General features: G+C 36.1%; 1 protein-coding gene across 9 annotated transcripts in view; it reads left to right on the top strand.

Annotated features, from left to right (window-relative positions):
* LOC102094577 (coagulation factor XI) overlaps positions 1–21,838 on the top strand; it is a 139,709-nt gene that overhangs the window by 73,829 nt on the left and 44,042 nt on the right. For 7 of the 9 annotated variants that reach the window (XM_065061125.1, XM_065061124.1, XM_065061126.1 and 4 more), the window contains 2 exons: positions 5,896–20,377; positions 21,437–21,486. Coding sequence is in view for 1 of the 9 variants with exons in the window: in XM_065061123.1 (XP_064917195.1) it covers positions 5,847–5,850 (4 nt within the window). In the remaining 8 variants the exon portion in view is untranslated. Of the gene's footprint in view, positions 1–5,846; positions 20,378–21,436; positions 21,487–21,838 lie in introns of all 9 variants that reach the window. The other 2 variants (XM_065061123.1, XM_065061121.1) reach the window with 2 other exon arrangements.

The raw sequence follows: 21,838 nt of genomic DNA, 5'->3' as shown, positions 1-21,838 counted from the left end.
CATACTGGCAGCTGTGCTGTTGACATTATTATTGTTCCATAAACTTTAGTTATGCTTTTTGTATTTTCTTTAAAATTCTGTTTGCTGTTTATCTTCTGATATTTATGTGTGGGTATTTCTGCTCCTTTGAGGGCACATGTGTTTCCTTTAGGGCCCAATTAACATTTTCCCTTGAACTATAGGTTAGTCTATGATTATTGCCATATCTAGATTTTAGTATACCCGTTCATTTTCTTTTTTTATTAACATACGCAAAAGCATTAGAGACCTGTTTGCTCTTTAAAATAGAAGTATTATACTCTATATTCAAAATGCAAACTTATTTAATGAAAGTACACTTTATGTACCTAGAGCAGTGTCTCTCTCTAGACATTAGAGCTCAGATCTCTTGATCTAAAATTCCTGTTTTTTCTACTGAAACAGTGGATGAGCTAAGGCAGATGTTTTATTTTTTGTGCCCCAGTTCGTCTATGTGTAAAATCTGGGAAAACCAGCTGCTGTTTGCATTTTTATAAAAGATCTGCAGAAAATATTCTAAAGTAAATTTTTACTGTAGGGAAACAATTTTATTGTACTTGGTTATTGTGAGTTCTTGCCTTCCATGATAAACATTTTCACTCATCATGAGGCTACGTATCAATAGGACCTAGGAAATTGTGCAGTTATGGGTGTATTTTTTGTCAGTAAAATTTGAACGACAGAACATACACCTTGTTAAACCTTTAGGAACACTTTACAGATGGTTAAGAGGAGGACCAGGCCTCAAGGATAAACCAGATACAATTAGACAATATAATTTAAAATATTAATAAGCAATAAAGGAGTAGAGGTAAACACAGAGTATGCAATAAATAAACCAGCAGTGTTTACAGCCAGTGCATCTGAGACCCATCTCAGATCTCCACCATTTTAATCCTTGGCAACCAACTGTCAAATAATCCACTGCTTCCATTGAGAAATGTCTGATCTCATTTTATTAGCATGCAGATAAGAGACCTCCACACTCATTTGTACATGTTGTTTTATCTCCTTATTTATTTATAAATCTTTGAAGTATGTGCAGTAAGAAAAATATATTTGTACATGGCAGGGAAAATGGAATATTTATACAGGATGGTACCTGCATTTCAAAAGAAAAATCTGAAGCATCTATCTGTTAAAGCATGGACTTCATAAATAAACGTACAGAGCATATTATCAGCTCATATTGAGGTGAGTGGGAAGATCTTGAGAAAGTAATTACTTTGCCATATCCTATGGAGTATTATCTGATTTACCAGCATTAATAATTCTCCTTATGAGTCATTTTATACTTATGACCTCTCAGCTATTCATATAATACAAAAACTCTGGATAAAAAGGAAAAGGAGAAAAGATTACTATTCTGGTTCAATAAAACAAATGCCAGCTAGACAACATTCGTCTCAACACCATGATCAATATTATAATCAATATTAGCTCATTTCTTTCTTTGATCTTAAAAAAAAATAATAAATGAAATAGTATTAATAATAAAACCTCAAAGTGAATAATGTCAGTCCCTTTCACATTATTTTTAGTTTTTCAATGAGAAAATGTGCTCCAGTTAATTTTAAGTTGTAGTTTTGTGAAGGATACTTTTTTTCATCTGTTCTGTCTGAGTCTGTGTGCAAGCACATGTGCCTGTGTAGGCCACGAGGTGATGGGAAATGCATCTTTTGGCTCTGGGGATTAGGCCTCTCTCCCAAGTCTTGCTGTTGTCAGTGTTTGGAAAGGAAAAAAAAGGGACAGCCGATGCATTTTCAGACCGAGTCAGGCTGTTGTCTCCTGCAATTCTTGTGCTTTGCAGAACTGGACATTGAGATTTAGCATCAAGCATAAATTTCTGAAGCTTCTTCCTTATCACAAATGATTCACACAGTGACACAGTGGAATACAAATTAGATTTCCCTTTGAATAAATTATTTAAATCTGTCTTGGAACAATGTTTTTTAGCTTCACTTTCAGAGGCAGCCTCTTGAATGGTAAACTTTATGAGTTTATAATGCCTCGACTTTGTGTAATTTTTAGTTAGAGTAATTTAAGACTTTTCCCATAACACATGGATATGTGATCACGAATTTACAAAAGCATTTTGAGGCAGTTTTTTTAGTCAGCTATGCAATAACTAAGATATCAGAAGATCATCCATAAGCCAAACCACTGTATTTTCAGAAAACTTTTGCTATTTGCTTTTTTTTTCTCCCATTTCTAGACAGATACAGTGATGTGTTACACTCTTTTTTGGCTTTTTGGCATATTTCTGTTGACTTGAAGTCCAAGTATAAAAGGTGATCACCGCCCCAAAGTCTATAAAACAAGAAAGAGAACCATTTGATAGTGTGAATTCATGCATTTAGGAATTAACAGCAATAAATTGTTATTTAGTTTTGGGACTAAAAATATTAGAAGTGTCTGTGGAAGATTTAACTGTATTAAACAATCCCAGGATGAACATAAGTCATAAGTATAATGAAGCTCTATTAAGGCAAATATAAGCCTAGATACACGAGATAAGGTATTTCTAGTAGGAAGAAGAGCTGACCACCTTTTTCACCAGCATTCTGCTAGTACCAGGGCTGCAGGGACCCAGGCTGCTATCATATTCTCCTTACCTACCGACCAATAGTAACTGCAACACTCCACTGATGATTTGCCCTGCTACTTTACAACCACACCAACTCAGTATTATATTTGTCATGATTATTCCTTGTTTAGGCAACCATAATGTGATGAGTATAGTGATGACCAGACAGCACATGGATGTGTCCAGCATGCGACCGAGTCACAATGTCTTTTTGTATTCATTTAACAATTCCTTATGCATTGCATTTTGTATTGTGTGGCATGACAAACACTCTGAAAACCGCTCTTTGAAAATAATTTTTACTTGGTCAGTCCTTTCTCTGTGCATTAAATATACATGCAAGCTATAGTTATTAAGAACACTGTGTTCAGTTCATGTTATGAATCCTTTAAGAAAATATCTGATACTTCTCAATCTGCATGTTTTCTGCATTGAGTACACAGGGGTCCTTCCCAGACTTTATTAGTCCTTTTACGGACTAGACACCCAACTCAGTATTCTGTTATTTAGCTAGTTATTAGTCACACTCTCGCATACCACATCACTTCTGATGGACAAATGAAAGGCTTGGTCTTTCAATTTTTCATGCTGGCATGGTAATACTATAGCCTGTAGCAGCAATTACCAGAGACATGTACAGGGTAGCAGTACTACTTTTTATAGCTCTGGTCACCCATTTACATGACCTTTATTTGGAACAATGTGGGGAAAAGCTAGTTTCTAAGATCATATAGAACGTAATATGTTTACTCCATAAAAACAGACCGAAAAAGGTCTTCACTTTTTTATTATTCAAAACAAATTGGGAAAGGGTCAATAATTATTGTATCTGTCTTGCTTACACAATGTACAAACACAGAGTGTGCATTTTTAAAAATTCCATGGCTGGATATCAATAGAGGCAGAAAATGGAATACTCTGGGAATGTTTGATTATGACCTAATTTCACTGTAGAAAATCAATTTCTTGGTTAAGTAATGTTTGCTAGCATGACCAATAAAACTCATTAAAGAAGAAAGATTGAAATTTCTTATCTTTGCAAAGCTGTACTAAGATAAGAAAAAAATCAGCAGCTATCTCAAAATAAACTTGGCAATATTTAAAGTATATTTTATTTTCTAAAAGTGAGAAAAGGAATGGGGGGGACATCTTGGGAAGACAAATGCCATCACTCTGAACTTCCCTCCCTTCTAGTTCCCATAGCATCATATGGTATGGAATATCCCTTTGGCCAGCAGGGATCAGCTGTCCTGGCTGTGTCCCCTCCTAACCTTTTGTGCATTCCCCACGTTCTCGTTGGCAAGCCGATATGAGAGGCTTAAAAGTCCTTGACTGCTTAGCAACAAAGAAAACATCAGTGTGTTATCAACATTATTCTCATCCTAAATCCAAAGCACTGCACGGTACCAGCTACCAGAAAGAAAATCTACTCTGTCCCAGCTGAAACCAGGATGACTGCTCACTGTAGTGCAGTCTCGAAGCCAATGCCTGTGCATCTAATGCCTAGCAATGGAACTGGGGTTGCAAGAATTTAATGTGCAGCTGCCTCTGTCCTGGACCAGATGAAAAGCTAAAGAGGGAGACAGGATCTACAACAAGAGCTTTCAGGATAAACCTCAGCTTGGAAGCTAAGGCCCTGTATCCTCATGTTTCTCTTCAAACAGTGGAAGGAATGCAACTTGGGTTGATTTGTAGGATGTCGTACAGGCAGACATGCCAGATAGTTGGAATCTGAGGTCTGATGGTCTGTTATCAGAATGAGTTCTGCTTAATCTTCCACTTACTTTCTACAGCCCAGCTGAAACTGGTCAGATGACTGATCTCTGGTTGCGTTAAAATGCTTGAATGTTGGCTGCAGCAGTCCAGGAACAGATACCTCGCTCTTTGAGCCATCCCTGTTTTGGAAGTGGGAACCTTCAGGAAAGGCCTAGGACCAGAAATTAAAGGCAGCACCTACTTTAGTTGTTCTGTGTAACTGGGTTTTCATCCTCGAGTCAACACTGACATTCAGTTTTCCTTGGCAGCATGATGTTGAAGATGTGTAGGGTGCTGAGGTGTTTCCTTTTCAATGTGCATATTACAGAGCCTTCTCTCTACCTTCCTTTCTCTTCACACAGTTTTCATCTAAAAACTACTAAAATCCCAGGCATGAAATATTTTACCAATTTTTTAGAATAGTTTTAACTAGATACATATGTAGTTTTGCCTTTAATCCTTGTCCCACAACCTTTGCAACTTACTTGTTTATTTTCTATAATGTAAATATCTAGTCACATATGACAAGAAGGTGAATCCAATATCAGAATTTTGGTTTGCTTGTTCTTTAAACTTAGGCTTAGCTGTTCTGTATGTCTTTCCTGCTGGTGAACAGGTTTATGCAAGCTGTCATTCCTTAAACTCTTCTGAATGTCCCTGAAATGTTTGCATTAAGAAACAGTCGTAGAGCCTCTCTATGCTGTAATCATAACCTTAAACTGGGAACTTTCCACCTTGTGTAGGGCTGCAGGAGCTCATGGACACCCTCCACAAGTGGTGGACTCCCAGAAGGCAAGAGGGATGAGAGTGCATTGAAATACATTGAACCTGTTCTGCAAACAGAAGCACTGCTCCTCTTTTTTTTTTTTTTTTCAGTAGCTGACCCACTCAGTACCTGAGGCAATTCAAACAGAGATTGGTTGGACTCAAGTGCTGATACTAAACCAGGATCTTCAGTCTTCTGTCTGAAATGTCTTTTCTTCTCTGTGGACTTTCTCCAAGTTTCATTTACATTTTCACACAATCCTCTTCCACCAAATAATCTTTCTCTTGCCTTCATTTTCCTTTGCTCTGTCACCTTCCCTTCAGCAGCCCTTGTCTTATTAGCTAATAAAATGCTCACACAGACCCATAAATTTAAATACCAATCTTTTGCATGAACAGCTAGGTTCTCCCTGGAACTAATTTGAAGCTTAGTGACCATTATGCTTTTCAGTTCGTTCCTGTGTTACATCCTCGCACCTCAGAGTTCCCCAGGTTACTGAGCTCTAATATCACCATCAGTGGCTGTAATACTTCCTAGGCCTCTGCTCTTCAGACAACTGATTAATTGAACCAAGCAGTTTCTGAATTCTCCTGGGCACAGGAATTGGTGGTTGTTCCTGATAATTGTATGAATGGGGGAAGCTCATTTTGAACCTTGTGTAATCCTCGTTACAGCTGGGCACAATGTAACTCTTAATTTCTTTTCCCTGATGTACTGCAGTTAATCAGAATGTGTGACTCTGGTTGGAACTGTGGCTTTTACATTTCAGCATGCCCAGGTGACAACTTTGAAATGTTGAAATGTCAGTGGAACTCTTAACTTCCAGGTATGGACTTTTTTTTTTTCACCCTCACCCTCTTCTCTTTCTCATTTACATACACCATAGTGAATGCCAATCCTTTTTTTAAAAAGTGTGGCATAATTCCATAATGTAGTTTATTACACAGGTAGCTCTGTCTCTTTCCAGGATTTTAATATTTGAATTTACAACCTTAGACTTTTTAATATTCATGTGCAATGCAACCACAGTTTTTATATGGTGATTATGTTAACATGATGCTAAGATTGTACTCATAAGGAATAAGATCAAGAAAACTAAGACCTGACTTGGCATATGAACTGCTTTTCAATCCTATTACAGATATGCATTAGGATTCAATCTTTTATTGCTCAGTGTAATATTGTTAAGGAGACATAAGATGAGCAACACATTCAAATATCTTTTGGAACACTGTTCAATTTACTAACAATTTATTTCTGATATGAGTGCAGCAGGTTAAGAATAATTTTCAGGATGCTGAATAGAAAATGAAGAATGGGTCTCTGACTTCTCACTTGTACTGTAAGTAAAGTCTAGGTGAGGATTAGAAATGAGCTAAGCTATAACACATTATCCAGGTTCTTCATTGTGTTTTGAAGTTATCTGTGTGCTGCCGCTCATTTTCTTGTGTTTGGCCTATGTATATATACCATACAAGTTGTGCTACTCACTGCAAGTGCGAAATAATTCTGCTTTCTTTCAAAACTTTTATTAAGTCAATGTCTTAAGCTGAAAAGGCAAAGAGATCTTTTATCCTTTGTCCCTTTTCCCAAAAATATCTGTATTTAGATGATCTGTATTTGCTTTTTCAATTATATTCAAATAGTATAGTAATTTTCAGTGGAAAAATTAATGGGGAAGAATATCTCAAATCTGGTCATTAAATAAGAACTTTAAAATGTTTCTATATTTTTAGTGGTATTCCATTTATACAAAGATCACATCTATCCCCTCTTTGATCCTCTTCTAAACATCTGCTGTGGTGGAAGATTGAATGGGGAATTTAGCTGTTTGTATTTTTAGTGGTGCCTATGTCATTCTTCTAACACCAGGTCTGTTTTACTTGAAAAATGCTTGATTCAAAAATCTTTTGAGGACCTTGGTGTCTCCTGCAGGTGATTAATGAGTAGACCTAGCTTGCATTTATGGAGGTTTATATTTTAGATCTTTCACTTCTCAAAATGTGAAATTACTTGATTACACATAGAGAATCCACAAAAACTTGTCTTCCTTCCAGTTGTCTTTTTCCTCATCTGAAGGAAACAAAACCTTTCTTTCCATTGTACCTTTTAATGATACATCATGTAGGCTGGTCAAGAAAGTGAGCACAGTGAATCGTGGGAGAGAAGAACAAGTGACCTGAATTACAGCATTCATTAAACCATTCAGTATTCAGATAAGGCTATGCTGTGGTTCACATGCTTCTGCTCAAGTAATATTTGATTTTAGATGAAATGTTGATAATTATATTTCTTATTCAAAACTGACTAGTGGGATTCAGTCTGGCAAAGTCCCTGGTGTTTTATTGTTCCCTTGCAGGCTGATATCTTAACATAGATTTTGTAAGAAAACAATCCCATCTTGCCACAGTTGTATTTAACTTTATGAAAGAATAGTAAACTTAACAGATCAGTGATTTTATCAGTTTCCTTTATAAAGCCAAGGTTGTGGAGAATTTCTATACAATGGAAAGTTCATATTTCTTTTTTAATTAATCCAAAGGGAGTGCATTGGTATGATATTGGAATACATTAATGCAGTGTTGGATGACTTGATATTCATTACATATTAATATTGCAAAAAAATAAAATGTAACTCCAAGGCTGGTCTAAGAAAATAAGGTCAAATAAACAGCTAGGAAGTTTAGCTGACCTACAGCATAGGATACAGCATACTTTTTAATTTTCAAAGGAAATATAACCAGGGTAAAGATGGGAGAGTTTTCGAGCGACAGAAAATATATGTCATATAAATAGGAGTTAAATTTCACAGAAATGACTTACAGTAGGTCTTTAAAATGCTTACTTTTTTCTTTGAAAAGTATGATGATTATACTAGGCTCTTTTCAAGCAAATGTACTGAAAGCCATATTTATGTCATTCCTGCTAAGTCTTTGAGTGCACCATTGCTTACTGGCTAAGTATGTCTGATGCTTGGAGTCTGCCTATTGGCACAGGCATGCAGGTGTAATGTAGGTGAGACAAATACAAACGTCAGGCAATAGCTAAACATATCTGTTTCAGTCCTAATTTCACTGGTGAATATGGTACTCACCAAGTCTGAAGAACATGTGTAATGTCTAATATTTTAGCTTCTTGTTGGAAGAATGAAATCCAAAACATATTGTTAGCTACCAGAACGATTGGCATGCTGAAGAGGAGCCACCTGCACTAAGCTGGTGTGGAATCTGAGGATGAGCGAGACAGTAAAAGAATTAATGTGTTTGTCCTGCATAACTGGGGTTGGGTGTCTCTTGTTTGGTGTCAGACACATTGTAGCAAGGTCTCTCCCCTCATGGAAAAATAATTTATTTCAGAGTGCACATACAGGAGCAGAAGACATGCTTTCCTTTAAAGGCTTTGTTCTTAGGACACTCCCTCTAAATGTGTGAGATCTGGGCTCAGTTTTCTCCGCCTGAGAAGACTCAAACAGCTGCCTCTCTGCAGAACATCTGATGTTATTTGAAACTGGAGCAACTTGAGTAACTTACTGCCTCCCCTGCTGAAGCAGACACACAGTACAAAGTTTTCACTGGGCTCAGAAGAGTCAGAGTAAGCCTAGTTTAAAGCAGTAGGGAAGCCTGAAAGCTCATGCCTGCTTCACAGACTGTTATTGTATTTTATTCAATGATATTTCACTTTAAGTTCACAGTTAATAGACACTGGAGATAAAGCTCTGCATACCACAGGCAGGGCTGACACTGCCCGTTTCCTTTCCCCATTTTCCCCCGTGTCCTACTTGCAAATAAGAACATCTGAAATTTCCCATTTTAAGGCCCTATTGAACAAACTTGTAATTCTATCAGACTTCAACTGCAGAATTGAGTTTATTCACACAGTCAGCATTTTGTGCTGGGGATAGACATTTACCTCTTCCTGTGCAAACATTTCAAAAGCTGGCTTTCAAATTACTGTGATTTGCACATGGTCTGCAGTGGGTCTGCAGTAACTGGTATCTCTAAACAGCCATTCCTTAGTATCCATACTGGTTCCTCACCATCCTGAGTGCCTCTTGAACATCAGACGGGGTCTTCAAAGAGTCACTGAATATGCTTCAGTCCAAGGGCTGTGCTGCAGTGGGACCACACAGTAGGACTGGGGCCCAGAGAGAGAAAATACCTGACTTCAGTTCAGAGGAAACAAAAGCTGCACTGGTGTGAAGATCAGTGGGAGAGACATGGGCAAGAATTTGGCAGCAGAATACATGGAGAGAAAGAAGAGAAATCACTCCTGTGGCCTGTGGTTGCCTGTGTAGAGAATGATATGTTATGGCTGTGTACATGAGAGTGTAGGGAAACACTAACCCAAAATGTTCCTGAGTATAGCTAAGCATTACGAACAGCAATAAAGGGGAAGCTGGGACTGGCAGGAGAAATGTGTCACAGGTGGGCACTGGTAACATTTTGCTTTAGTTTGATGTAGAAAACAAAATCATAGGCCTAGGGCAACTGAGGCTAGATGAAAGGAGATGAGCCCTGCAGAGAAAGGAAATAAGAAAGATACACCAGAAATACATGAAAGAATTGGAACTGGGAAATTCCCTCTTATGTTTTCATCCATATTCTTCAGGAAGGAGTAAGGGAGGCCACGAGAGATTTGAAATAGTTATTTCCCTTTTCCCTTGGTGTCATGGCTAGAAGCTGCCAACTGTTTATTTCTACCTCCTTTTCTCATCTCCCAGCAGAGTAAGTCATGGATCAGCTTCTTTTAGTTTTTCTATATTTGGTGATGCCTGTAAGAAGTTGTTATTTTCCTGCTTGAACAGGGCCTTACATTTTTTGTAAGCCCGATACCATCGTACACAGCAAATCTGACTCCAGGGATGCTGGGGTTATGCCTATATCTCATAAAGTTAAAATATGATGCCCTTAAATAAAACCCCTTTTAGGTGTAAAATATCACTTATTTTCATATTTATATCATGTATCTGTTTCCTCATGAGTAATTTCCTCCTCATCTTCAGCCAAATTATCTGAATTTTTCTACCCCAGGCAAAGGTCTCATCAAAGCGGTCTCTCATCTGCAGTTTTAAAAATTAATTGTGGAAAAGACTACGGAGAGGACCAAGTGGCACATATTTAGCAGGAGACTAGCAAGAAGCTCATAACAAAACTGACCAACATGGACTTCTCAAAGAGCAGCAAGACCTAGGCTAGCCAGTACTGCTTGGGATCACAGGCATCTGGTCTTATTCAGCTGATTCTTTCCCATGCATAGACCTGTGAAACATCTTCATGGGAAAGGAGAACCTAGGTTTGCCTTTCTGCTGCAAAGATCATCCCACATTACAGTTTTTGAGCTTTACTTATATTTCATAAACTGACAACATTTTGTAAAACTCAGCAAGCCATTTACTGACAATGATTTATTGCCAAAGCTGATTATTTTGCATGTGAAAATTTGTTTTCACAACCCCCAAAACTTTATCTGAAGTCAAAGTTTTGGAAAAATATTCCCATCATTCAGTTATTTTTAATGTGGATATCATAACAAGCAAATTTTACAAGTGTGAACTGCAACATGTCTACGTTACACCATGGTTATGATACAGTAATTGCACCTCTACAAAAATTCAGTAAGTCAACTCGTTATCTTTGTGTTGTATTATTGCTCAGTAGTCAAAACAGTATGAACTGCACTTATATATATGCCTTTATATTTTCCAAATGTCTTTGCATCAGACCTTCTTTAATTATGTAGGTAGTGTTTGAAGTTGCTCCTAGCCTCTGGGACTTCAGTCAACAGCTTGCTTCTAGTTAAGGAGGACCAAAAAAAAAAAAAAAGGAAAATATTCTAGTTCTAATTTTTCTTTTCTAACCCTTGAGAGTTTTTTTTTCTTGCTGAACTGCATAACAAATCCTGTGCTACTACAACAAAGAGATGGAAACTTACTTCTTTCTCTTTCTATAAATATGACATAGACATATATATTTATTTTTATTTTTATTTTTATTTTACTCAGCCTCACTCCCTATCACGACATAGACAAGAGTAATGTCAGTGCTTCAGATTCCTGCTTTGATGTGCAATATAGGATTACGTTCAGCAAACTTCAAGGCATATTGGTCATTCTTGAAATACTTTACTAGGTAACTACTCAGTGTTCTGATTTTGTACGATTCATTTTGCATTGGTTCTCTATCTGTCTAACTGCACATATCAAGAAGTTGAATTTTGCAACCAAGACTTCATTATTTTATTTTTTTTAATCAGTATTCCAAAACCTCTACTGCTACACCATAAGATGACATTCATCTTAAGTAACTTTAAAAATCAAAAGCTGGTTTCACACCTCAACAGACATCCAACAGCACCTGAACAACATGAGATGAATTTTACTCTGGAGGTGCCTGTCTTCTCTTACAGCTGCAGAGAGAGTCCTAACAACTAGATTAGCTTTATGCAAACCATAACTTTTTGACAGCTAAAGTTTGGTGAACAAACTCATGTTTTTTCTGTTATACATAATTCACTTTTTCTTTTGTAGTTTTAATAAAAATAGACTCTTTTTCCTGAGCTGATCCAGTTAATCTGAGCCCTGACAAGTTACTGCAAATGTCCTTTAAGTTCTGAATGTGAACCAGTCATTGCTCATACTGTGTTTTCTACTTTCCTGACTCTATTTTATTTAGGTTAGTTTTTCTCTTCATAAAATGAATACAGGTACCTTTTTGATAAATCAGTCTCTAATATTAATTCTGCAAATATATCCAAATTTATATCCAAATAATAAACTCTTAATATTTCTTATTGGAGAATCACACACAAAAACCCAAGATATTTTTCCCAAGTCACCATTTGGTATTTCTGTGCTTTTCAGCTCTTCAAATAAGCTGGTAGTTACACTTGCTAAAGGTCCTACTTTGTGTCTTCTTTTTGTTTGACAAAATAGTGTTTTATAGGAACTTGTAGTTAGGCACATTTAGCAGCTGTATTTTTTTAGTGACAAATGTTATTTTCATTCAACTCTATTGCTAAGAGATACTTCTAGGATGTATATGTAATAATTTGAGGAGTTCACAGCTGTTCAGGCAACCTAGTTATTCCTGTGTTATGATGTAGTTTTATTCTTCTTTTATTAGGCTTCTGTTGTATGATGGTAATCGGAAATAAATTAATCTGAAAAGTAGAAGTATTTTAGAATAGAAGAATTTTGTAATCAATATCCTTCTGTACAATATTTAAAACTACACATTTTCTACTTAGAGTTTGTTTTTTAACTGAAGTAGAGGTCAATATGCACCAGGCTTTGCATGGTAAATTATTCTGTCTTGGAAAAGTTGCACCTTGGAAAAAATATAAAATAAAAACCTTAAAATTTGTTGCTTCTGAACTGTAGTCTTCTTGCTGGTTCGCAGAATCATCTCAGGCCTAGTTTGGTCTTTATTTAAGATCTCTATATTTATTCAAAATCATTAAAAGGATGTTTCATTATCCTTATTGGTTCGGTATTTTTTAAACTTTTAATTAAATTAGTTCATTATTGCATTCACTGTTATTCGTGTTTTTGCTTGCTAACTTTGAGACTGCTATATTTAGATCAAAGCAGAGTGAAGACTTAGGGACCTTATATATATAGAAATGAAAATTTGATTATCGAAATTCCTGCAATTCATATAAAATAGTCAAGGAAGTTTAATATTTCCTCTGAAAAGTAAAAAAAAAGACAATACCTGGATAGAAAATGATAGATTAATTGATAAAGTACATAGCTATTATAGCTGTTTTAAAATCATTATTCCTGGATGCATGTGAACAGAAAATACTGAATTACTCCGATTTCTGTGAGACTGTGGAAATACTGTGTCATACAAAGCGATGGCTTCCGAAGAAATTTTAGTACTGCTCCTTATGTTTGAGGAGATCAATGATCATTAATTATATGCCCACAAGTTTTTTTTAAAGGAAAAGAGTTTTTCGAGAGGTCTGGAAACATCACCCGAGGTCTAAGTACATGATTTTTTAACCTTGCACTTGACAATACTGGTATATTTACTATTACCTCTATTCTTTATTTCATTCCTTTCCTTTGAATAAAAGCTGAACCAAAGGCAAATGAATTAGGTAAATATTACATGTTCTGTTTTGGTGTCAGAAAATTGAATTCGGTGCAATTAATTGAAATATAAAAATAACCCCATAAAATATGGGCTCAATCCTGTGTTTAGTATGCTGAGTTGGATCTTAATAATGAAAATATTTCAGAACTATAAGTGTTACCTAACAAGAAAAGTTTGAGGTATTTCAGTGTTTTTCAGCTGATTTTTAGACAAAATTAGAAGCTTGCGTTTTAAAGAAACATTTTCTGTAAGAACACTTTCCCTAAGAAAACTGTTTAAATATTTCATAGACACTCTTTTGCCCCACACCTGTTTTAGGTTTTATACATTTCAGGAACTTACGGTAGTGTTTATAAGGATTTTGGCTCAAGGTCCTATATCAGAGACTTTATTACAATCTAGGAAGAACATGACCAAGGCGAGCTTTTTTTTATGTATGACTATTTTTCAGTCTTGCAACAGGATCCCCCTATATTGTTACATCAAATTAATTGATGTTATTGATGCTTAAGAATGACTTCACTGCTCTGCTGTCAATATTGTCCTGACATCAACAGAGATATTCTCTGTCCTCTTGTATGTAATCCATTCTCTTCAGCAGATGCAGATAAGTGTCTGAAATGCAGAAATTGTTTATATTTTCATCAGTATTTAAGTTAGGAACTGACCTTCCTGATTCTCTGCTCTGACCATCCTCACAGCAAGAATAATAAAATTTCATCCAGTAGCACCTTCCTCAGATCCATCCCGAGCCTTTACAACAACAGTTAGCAAATGTCCAGATATTCAGGCAAGTAACAAAGCCTCTCTGGGCTATGATTAAAATCACATCCTTTAATTTTCATCTAGCTGTAAGAGGTATAAACCATCATTTCAGGAGCGCATGTACAGTGTGCAATGAAGGTATATTCATGTGTATTCTAGAACTGACATATTAAGTAAAATCTAGATAACTCAAATTTAAGAACATAAAGGTGCTGATTTTTTGGGAAAAAAAAAATCCTGAAGGTAGTGATACAATTAAATAAAATTAAAGTTAGCATATAGGGCACGTGACTGACCTATAAAATGTTTATACTAAGCAATGCTACAAAATGTTTCCCTAAAACTAAGCTAAACCTCACCAGACAATCTAGACATCAGAGTTGCTGGCCAATGTAATTGTGCAAAAAACCCCAAAATCATAGCTTTAGATGTAACTAATAAAGGAATGCTTTATTTTATCTATTTTTTTTTTTTTTTGATGTGTAATATGCCCAAGTGTGAAAAATGCAATTTAGTTAAATGTATTAACTTCAGAATCACACAAGCTTTGGTTGCGCTGCCTTCTAGTTATGTCATGTTCTCTCCCCTCTGATTGCTGCAATACAAACACAAGAGTATCCTGCAGAAAATGAAAGACTCCATTGTCTCTAGAAGGTGGTGCCCATACAAAACCTGAAATGAGAGCATAAGTTACCTGATAGTAACTTCTAAATAGCCGTGGATGTGTAAGTTAAGTAATTGTTAACTAGAGTACATGTGAAATAAAAAATACAGATCTAAATGATAATATATTTTGTTACCAATTCTTGGTCTTTATTTTTTTATCCCTTTAAATATTTGCTGAATTCTTAAGCATAGAAAGGAAGTCTGATGCCTAATTTAATCAAGACTACCTTGCAATAGTTAAGTCACCAAATGAGACAGAGGTAAATGTCCTAAACTCCCTAATTTTTTCTTAATGTAGCTGTCAAGAGGACTACTTGGGCACTTGAATTTCAGCTGATATAAGCTGCATGTCCTGTTCTGTTTCATTCCCAAAACAGCCCAGAAAATCGACACTCCAAGTGCACAGTATGATAAATTGTATGGGTTAGACAGCAGAGACAGCAAAGATTCTGAAAACTTCAGTAAGGAAATGATAATGCACTGCAAAGTTCAGAATTAATTCAATAGGGTGGGAGGAAGTGGGGTAACAGTTCTTAGCTAAATTCAAAAGAAACATTTTCTTGTGGGAATTGAATGTTTTTTTATAAACTTCAGAAAACCTTCTTTACGTAATTCATCCTGCTAGTCAAGTTTGTGAATTCATCAAGTCAGATACTACTGACACTGCTGACATGCTCACAAATCATTTTATTAATGAAGTTGTCTTAAAAGGAGAGAAGTAGATCAATTGTTTCTGTAAAGATATGATGTTTCAAGCTACTTGAAAAGAGACTTTTGACATAACATAAATTTGTGAAACACATAATCACTTGATAAACTTTCGAAGTTTAAAACTACTTGAGCAATTATTACAATCTTTTGTTGTTATGGTTGAATCACAATTTCAAAGATTTTATAATTATTCATGAGGATAGAAGCGCAGAAATAATAAGCTGATTAATCTTTGTTACTTTGGAGAAAGAGAAATCTGAAGTGACTATGTAATCTGTTCAGGTTTTCTTTTTTCTTGCTTCTGCTCTAATGAAATGACAGTCAATAGCATTTTGCCATCTGAGGAATGAAACAGCAATGCAACCAGCATTCAATTGAAATGATTTCAGAATGTGTCTGAAGGGGAATGATTGATATCATTGATATCATTTTTTTTAATAAAAGTACACTATTTATCTTGGAAGATTCCAAGATAATTTAAGCAACAGCCTAAATGCTCCTGTCAGAGCCTAAAGGATTTTGTATATGTGTAATGGGTGCACACACTGCCCAGCAACAGCCAAAACGCTGGTGTGTTATCAACACCGTTTTAGTCACAAATCCAAAACACAACACTACATGAGGTAGCATGAAGAAAACTAAGTCCATCTGAGCCAGGCCCAGTATGGGATATATTTGTACTAACATCACTGTGAGGTCAGAACTTCAGTTTACTTTTGATCTTTAATGGTATGAAAGAAAAAGACTTCTGGAAGTAAGAAGACATGGCTTTGGGAACTGAGCTTCTTCAGCATTTGGGTTGTGTTTGTTCCTTGCTTTGTGCCAGTCTCATATGAATGGTCACGAGAAATTAAATTCTTTAGATGTGAAGGTATGATTTTGAATTTCAGTTCTTAATTCTGTTCTTGAAAATGAGTGAAATTTTGGACAGACTATTATTATAGAAAGGGATGAAAATGCTGGGAGAAGAGTCCCACATGACTGTACTGCAGAGCATGTGTGCAAGTCCTCACCTGTGTTCATATAGTGTCAACCAGCTGGTTTGAATGGTTTGCCATAGGCTGGCTAAAATTACCCTGGAGAGAATCAAGAGTGTGTGTCTGCTTTATTCACTATCTGTCTTGTCAGATCAGAAACTTCTAATGAGGACACTGTTGTGAACAAAAGGCTGGAGGTCCTAAATCATCACAGCTTCTTCTGTGATCATCATCTGAAAATATTGTTGTGCATACCAGCTTTACAACTGGTTAATGCAAAATAGAAATTCAAGTGCAAATATATTGTAAAACAGAATGGTGCCTTGTCAGGAAAGAGAGGGGACTCAATTTCAGATACGTTAGACAGTTCATAGCAAAAACCTGGCCTGTCTGATATCACTGTTCTAGAAACAGACGTGAGACCAGGAAATGCTACACACTAAATCTGATTGGAAAATAAGTTATTTCAAGTTGGTACATGGTGACTTGGAAAAGAAACCTTAAATACATAGAAATAATTATCAGTGGTATTGTGGTCAGAATTTGTTTATTTTTTGTACACCACCTACCATTCCATATACATTTCTGTAAAGTTTTGGTACTTCCAATGTGACAATAACCATAACAAATAAATAGTATAGTGTTTCTATAATAACATGGATGGTAGATGATTAAGTGCAGCTTTTGATGATATTATATAACTGATCTACATCAATTATGCAGCCAGTGTTTGCAATGCAAAGTAAAAAAATTCTGTAATTGCCTTTAGAACATTCAAATATTCTCTTTAATTATTATTTTTCACCAGCAAGGTACATAAAAAGGCACTGCACTGAATGTCATGAGTAGTTTGCACTGACTCTGGAGCACAGAGTAAAGGTACTGCTAACTAGAAAGCTTTTTTCTTAAAGCTGTTGCTCATGAGATTAAAATAACTGAAAGGTTAATACAAAAAATAATGTCTTATGTTGTTCAGACTATGATTATCTTTTCTTTCATTTTTGAGTTGCATGAAAGACTAGCATAAGGCTTAGCAGTTCAAAGTATTTATTAAGGTTAGAAAGAGACATTTTAGGAAACAAGTTTTTCTGTTTCTTAGCAAGAAGCCATAAATAGTTTGCTTACTGCCCCCAAACAAGTCTCTCAGAAATGACCCAAATACTTTTCTTCAAAATGTAATAAAAAGTGGGTTTTTTGTTTTTGTTTTGTTTTGTTTTGTTTTATAGAAACATCCCTGGGGGCTGCAGAAGCCTTCTGAACAAATCCTAGGGGTTTACCTCTCTGAGAATTTTGTACCTATTAATGGCCAAACAGAGGCTCATTGTCTCCATTTCCTTTCACTCCTCTGCCTCTGTACTGTCCTATTTAAAGTCCCATCTCCCCAGCGTGTGCCCTCCAGCAGCTGAACCACAGAGAGATTATGGAAGCCCTTGTGCTTCCTGGCAAAGCAGTTATCCTCAGGCATTTTGTAGAGCCAAGAGATCTTTATTCCCAGCGAGCACTGTCAATAATGGATTTTTTGCTGCTGTGGGGTTCACTCAATAGAGAGTTTCTTTCAGGTTTGGGGAGTTTTTTTCTCAATTTGCTATTTCTTTTGTTGATTCAAAACAGATTATTCTGCATTTCAGTTGTGGCTCGAAGGAGAGTTTTGTGTATTTTTATCCTCAGCAGAATCCAACCTTTATAAGACAAAGAGATTGCTGTGATACTTCATAGCTATTGCTGTTTAGTTGACTAGATATTGGACCATTTGTTTAATTAACGTACTTGTCATACACTAGATCATATCCCTGTTATTTACGCTACAACAAAGAACTGAATTTATCAGCATGAGTTTGATCTACTGTTTAACACTGTTGCTGAATTTCAGGTAAGTTGCTGTGCAAAGTTTAACTTCTACAGTATGAAATTAGGCTTCGATACTTAAACTGGCACTTGTACTCAGCCTGTTTCCTTATATTCTCTTGTTTCCTTGCATTCCCTTCATATACTTTCTCATTTCTTTGGTTAACTAAAATTATAATGCACACAATAGAAGTTAGGAATTGAAATTTAAATTGTGAATCTTTCATTGTCCTAACATTTTCCCTTACCCCTGCATCATTTTCTAGCACAAAACTTTTAATATGTATTTTTTCATATTAGTCCCCTTTTAGCACTGAGAATTGTTTCCTTCCCTGAGAAAAAATCATGTCCTTCCTCATGACCCTTGAAGGCTCTGTGCATCACATATCTATCATTGCTTTATTTTGCGTGCAGGAATGGATGTAGCTGGAAACTACAGAGAAAGCTGTGCTAAACACAGCTCCAGGTGACTGCAAAATCAGCATGTGAACTGTGCCTTCAGTGGTGGGTTTACAAAAAATTCTTATGAGAGTTCTTTCAACGTTTTCACATTTTTGCTGACTTTTTCGTGGTAGAAATTTTGAAATACCTGGTCAAGGCTTAATTTTCCACATCCACTACATTTGTAGGAGGGAAAATAACTTTTGAACAACAGTGAACTATATCACACACTGTTTTCAGCTGCTTTGCTAGTGCAGATGTGGGTTTTCAGAGCAAATTTTGAGATTTTTCACCATTACTGCAAACAGAAGTGCCTTAAAAACTTATTCTTTTATTTTTTTTTAACTGAAGCACAAAGTCTTTCACTTTTAAATGACTGAGTATCTGTTCATTTTCAATCAATTATACCTGACTTGCTCTTACAATACTTACACCTTAGATATGAAAGTCCGTTAAGACACATACAGTCAAGAGTACAAGAAGTCTTCATTTATGTAAGCTGAAAATGGTGCATTTCTGCAGAGAAGTGCAAGGAAGGCGTATTTCATGCGGTGCGGCTACAATTGCAAGCGAAAATATTCCTCCTGGAGATGAGTATAAATACCAACGCATGCTGTGTGACTACTGAATGACTTGAAAAATCCTTTTACTTCAGATGCAGTGCCTTAGCTGAAGTCAATGGGATTGCACTGATGTATGACTGAAGAACTTGCATATGACGCCCCTTGTCCCATTCACATTATTCATAATTCTGCAGAGATCTGAGTCTCTTTTGACCTAAACGGTAGTTGATTTTCTGTGAAAATGTAAAAGGAAAACTTGGTAATGTTTTTCCTTGCTTCCCATCTGCCCCACTCCCCTTGATGATGAAAGAGTGCCTGAGGAACAGAGTTTGAAAGGCTGGAAAAAGGAAAAGGAGTCTGATTTGTCCCAGGCTGGACTTCTCTCGATTTAGGTGTTCCAGACCGTGTTATTGGAGGTGAAATCACTGAGGAAAACTTGGCTGACATCCTTAGATGTGATGTCTTTAATACCTTGCAAACTTTAGCTTAAAACATTAGATTTCCACCTCTAAAAAGTAATTAATTTGATAAATAAGCTAGTTGCCACTAGTTGCCCAAACGGTAATGTTATTCACCATTCTATTTGGAGACCTCTGTAAAAAGATGAAAAAGAGTAGATTTTTACACCAAAATCCCTTTTAAATGTAAATTGTTTAATAGGACACTACTGTAATTTCATTTAAAGGCAAAGTTCTGATATACAGTGGAGGATTTGGATTCAAGTCATGTTGTTGTATGTTGACTAACTGCCTCAGGAGACAGACTTGTGACAAATTTGGGAGTGGTCTGATCTCCCCCCTTCTGGGCTCCCTGCATTTACTGTTTAAGAATGTGCATAGGAAGGTAGTACTGCTCTTATCAGCAAAGCCATGGAGGAATAACCAGGAGAAGAGGTTTTAGGGGTAAAGTGCTAAGACTTTCAACTCCATGATCCCAAAAGGTGAGGATTCAACTCCACAGCGGGAAGAAGTCAGGCCTCTGACAATTCTCCCAGTCTATGAGCAAGTAGGAGCAATGTTGCTCAATATCTCACGTACTGCATGGCTGTGGGTAACTTGTGCTGCATCTCTAGGAGAGCCCTTCTTGCCTGCCCCTCCTTCTCTATTTTATGTTTTAGGAAGTACTGTTCTTGGATTCTCACCTCTATTCCACAAGCAACTGAAATGAACGGACCTATATAGAAGGTATTTCAGTACACGACTTCAGATTCTGATGGCTTAGCACGATGTCATCCCTGAGATAAACAGAACAGCTTTTCTGCTATTGTGCATGTCAGTTCATTCAGGATTCTGAGATGGATTTTCTGAAGTGTTTTTCTTTCTTGTGTGGCAATTGTGAGATGAACGACTTGTATGGTATAGCTAAACATTTCTGAGGGTGAAAGGCAGCTTCTGCTAGTCTTTCCATGTGCATCTAATATTCTCTTTCTTTTCTATAAGCTGTTAATACAAGTAGTAGAAGATGGACACAGAGACATAGAGCTGTGCTGAAAATAAAATAATAATGATAATAATGATAAAAACATAAGGAGGCAAATATTTTTGAAGCACAATCTCTGAATAAACAGCTATATTCTTATAGCTGTATATTTGTTTTCATTAATTACAGTGTAAATTGATCTGCCTTTTTCACTTCTTGGGTCAAAAAATGCTTACTTCATACATAGAACTACAGCACTTCTAAGAACAGAGATACAGCCGTATAAATATGGACATGTGTGTCCTGTCTTCTGTAGAAGGGAGGTTTTTGCTATATCAGAAGCTCTGTGGTATAAAAGTTCTATGTACAATCAAATCACAACACACTTCACTACAGGAAAGAAGTGAGAAGTGACATCATTTAACTGCTCTCATTCACTAATTGCTATTCTAAGTGGTTTTAATTTCTGTTTTCTTGAGTGAAATATTGCCTACAATAATACTACACAGTTTAAGCTTCAGAGATATTATAATGACTTTGAACAAGAAGGTCTCATTTAAAAACTGTATTTTAATCTAAATAGTCTTCTCTTGCCTTGGCATGTATGCTTCAGTTTAATGGGTCTGAATTTTAACATGGCACAAGTATTTTATATAAAAATAGGTCCCTAATGGCTAAAAAGTTTGCTGTCTTGTTTGATTGTCTTGTGTTTTCTGACAGAATTAATAATTACTATAAAGATTTTACCAGGCCTTTTACTACATTTAGTATGAGACAAGGATACAGATAAATTATTTAACTATAATTACATATATGTTTTCCAGGCAAATCTGAAATAGAGACATCACCCATGGCCAGACCCATTAATTATTTGGTAAGTCAGAATTCTCTGGTAATTAGATTTATTTATTTTTTTTTTAAGTAGCCATTTTTTTCTCGTATTTCCTCTTAAATAATTCAGGAGTCCAATGACAAAATAAACGCAGGGGATGCTGACTCAAGGTTAAGCAGAGAGTGTTCCACGAGTCAGCTCTGTAACTGGAAGCAAAATACTGTCACTCGGCTGTTTGGCTTTTGCACTCAGATTTGGATCTTGCCTTTGCTCTGGGAAGACACATTAGGTTAGTTTCAAGTGAATTGCAAAGTGTAGGCCAACTCTTATATGTAATTAATGATTACAATGTGGATTGAATTTACTTGCTGACAGGCTGTTTTCTGTCTTTGTT

This window comes from Columba livia, chromosome 4 (assembly GCF_036013475.1).
Source record: "Columba livia isolate bColLiv1 breed racing homer chromosome 4, bColLiv1.pat.W.v2, whole genome shotgun sequence".
NCBI lineage: Eukaryota > Metazoa > Chordata > Aves > Columbiformes > Columbidae > Columba > Columba livia.
Note: the sequence above shows the minus strand (reverse complement) of the source record. Positions and strands in the feature narration are given on the sequence as shown.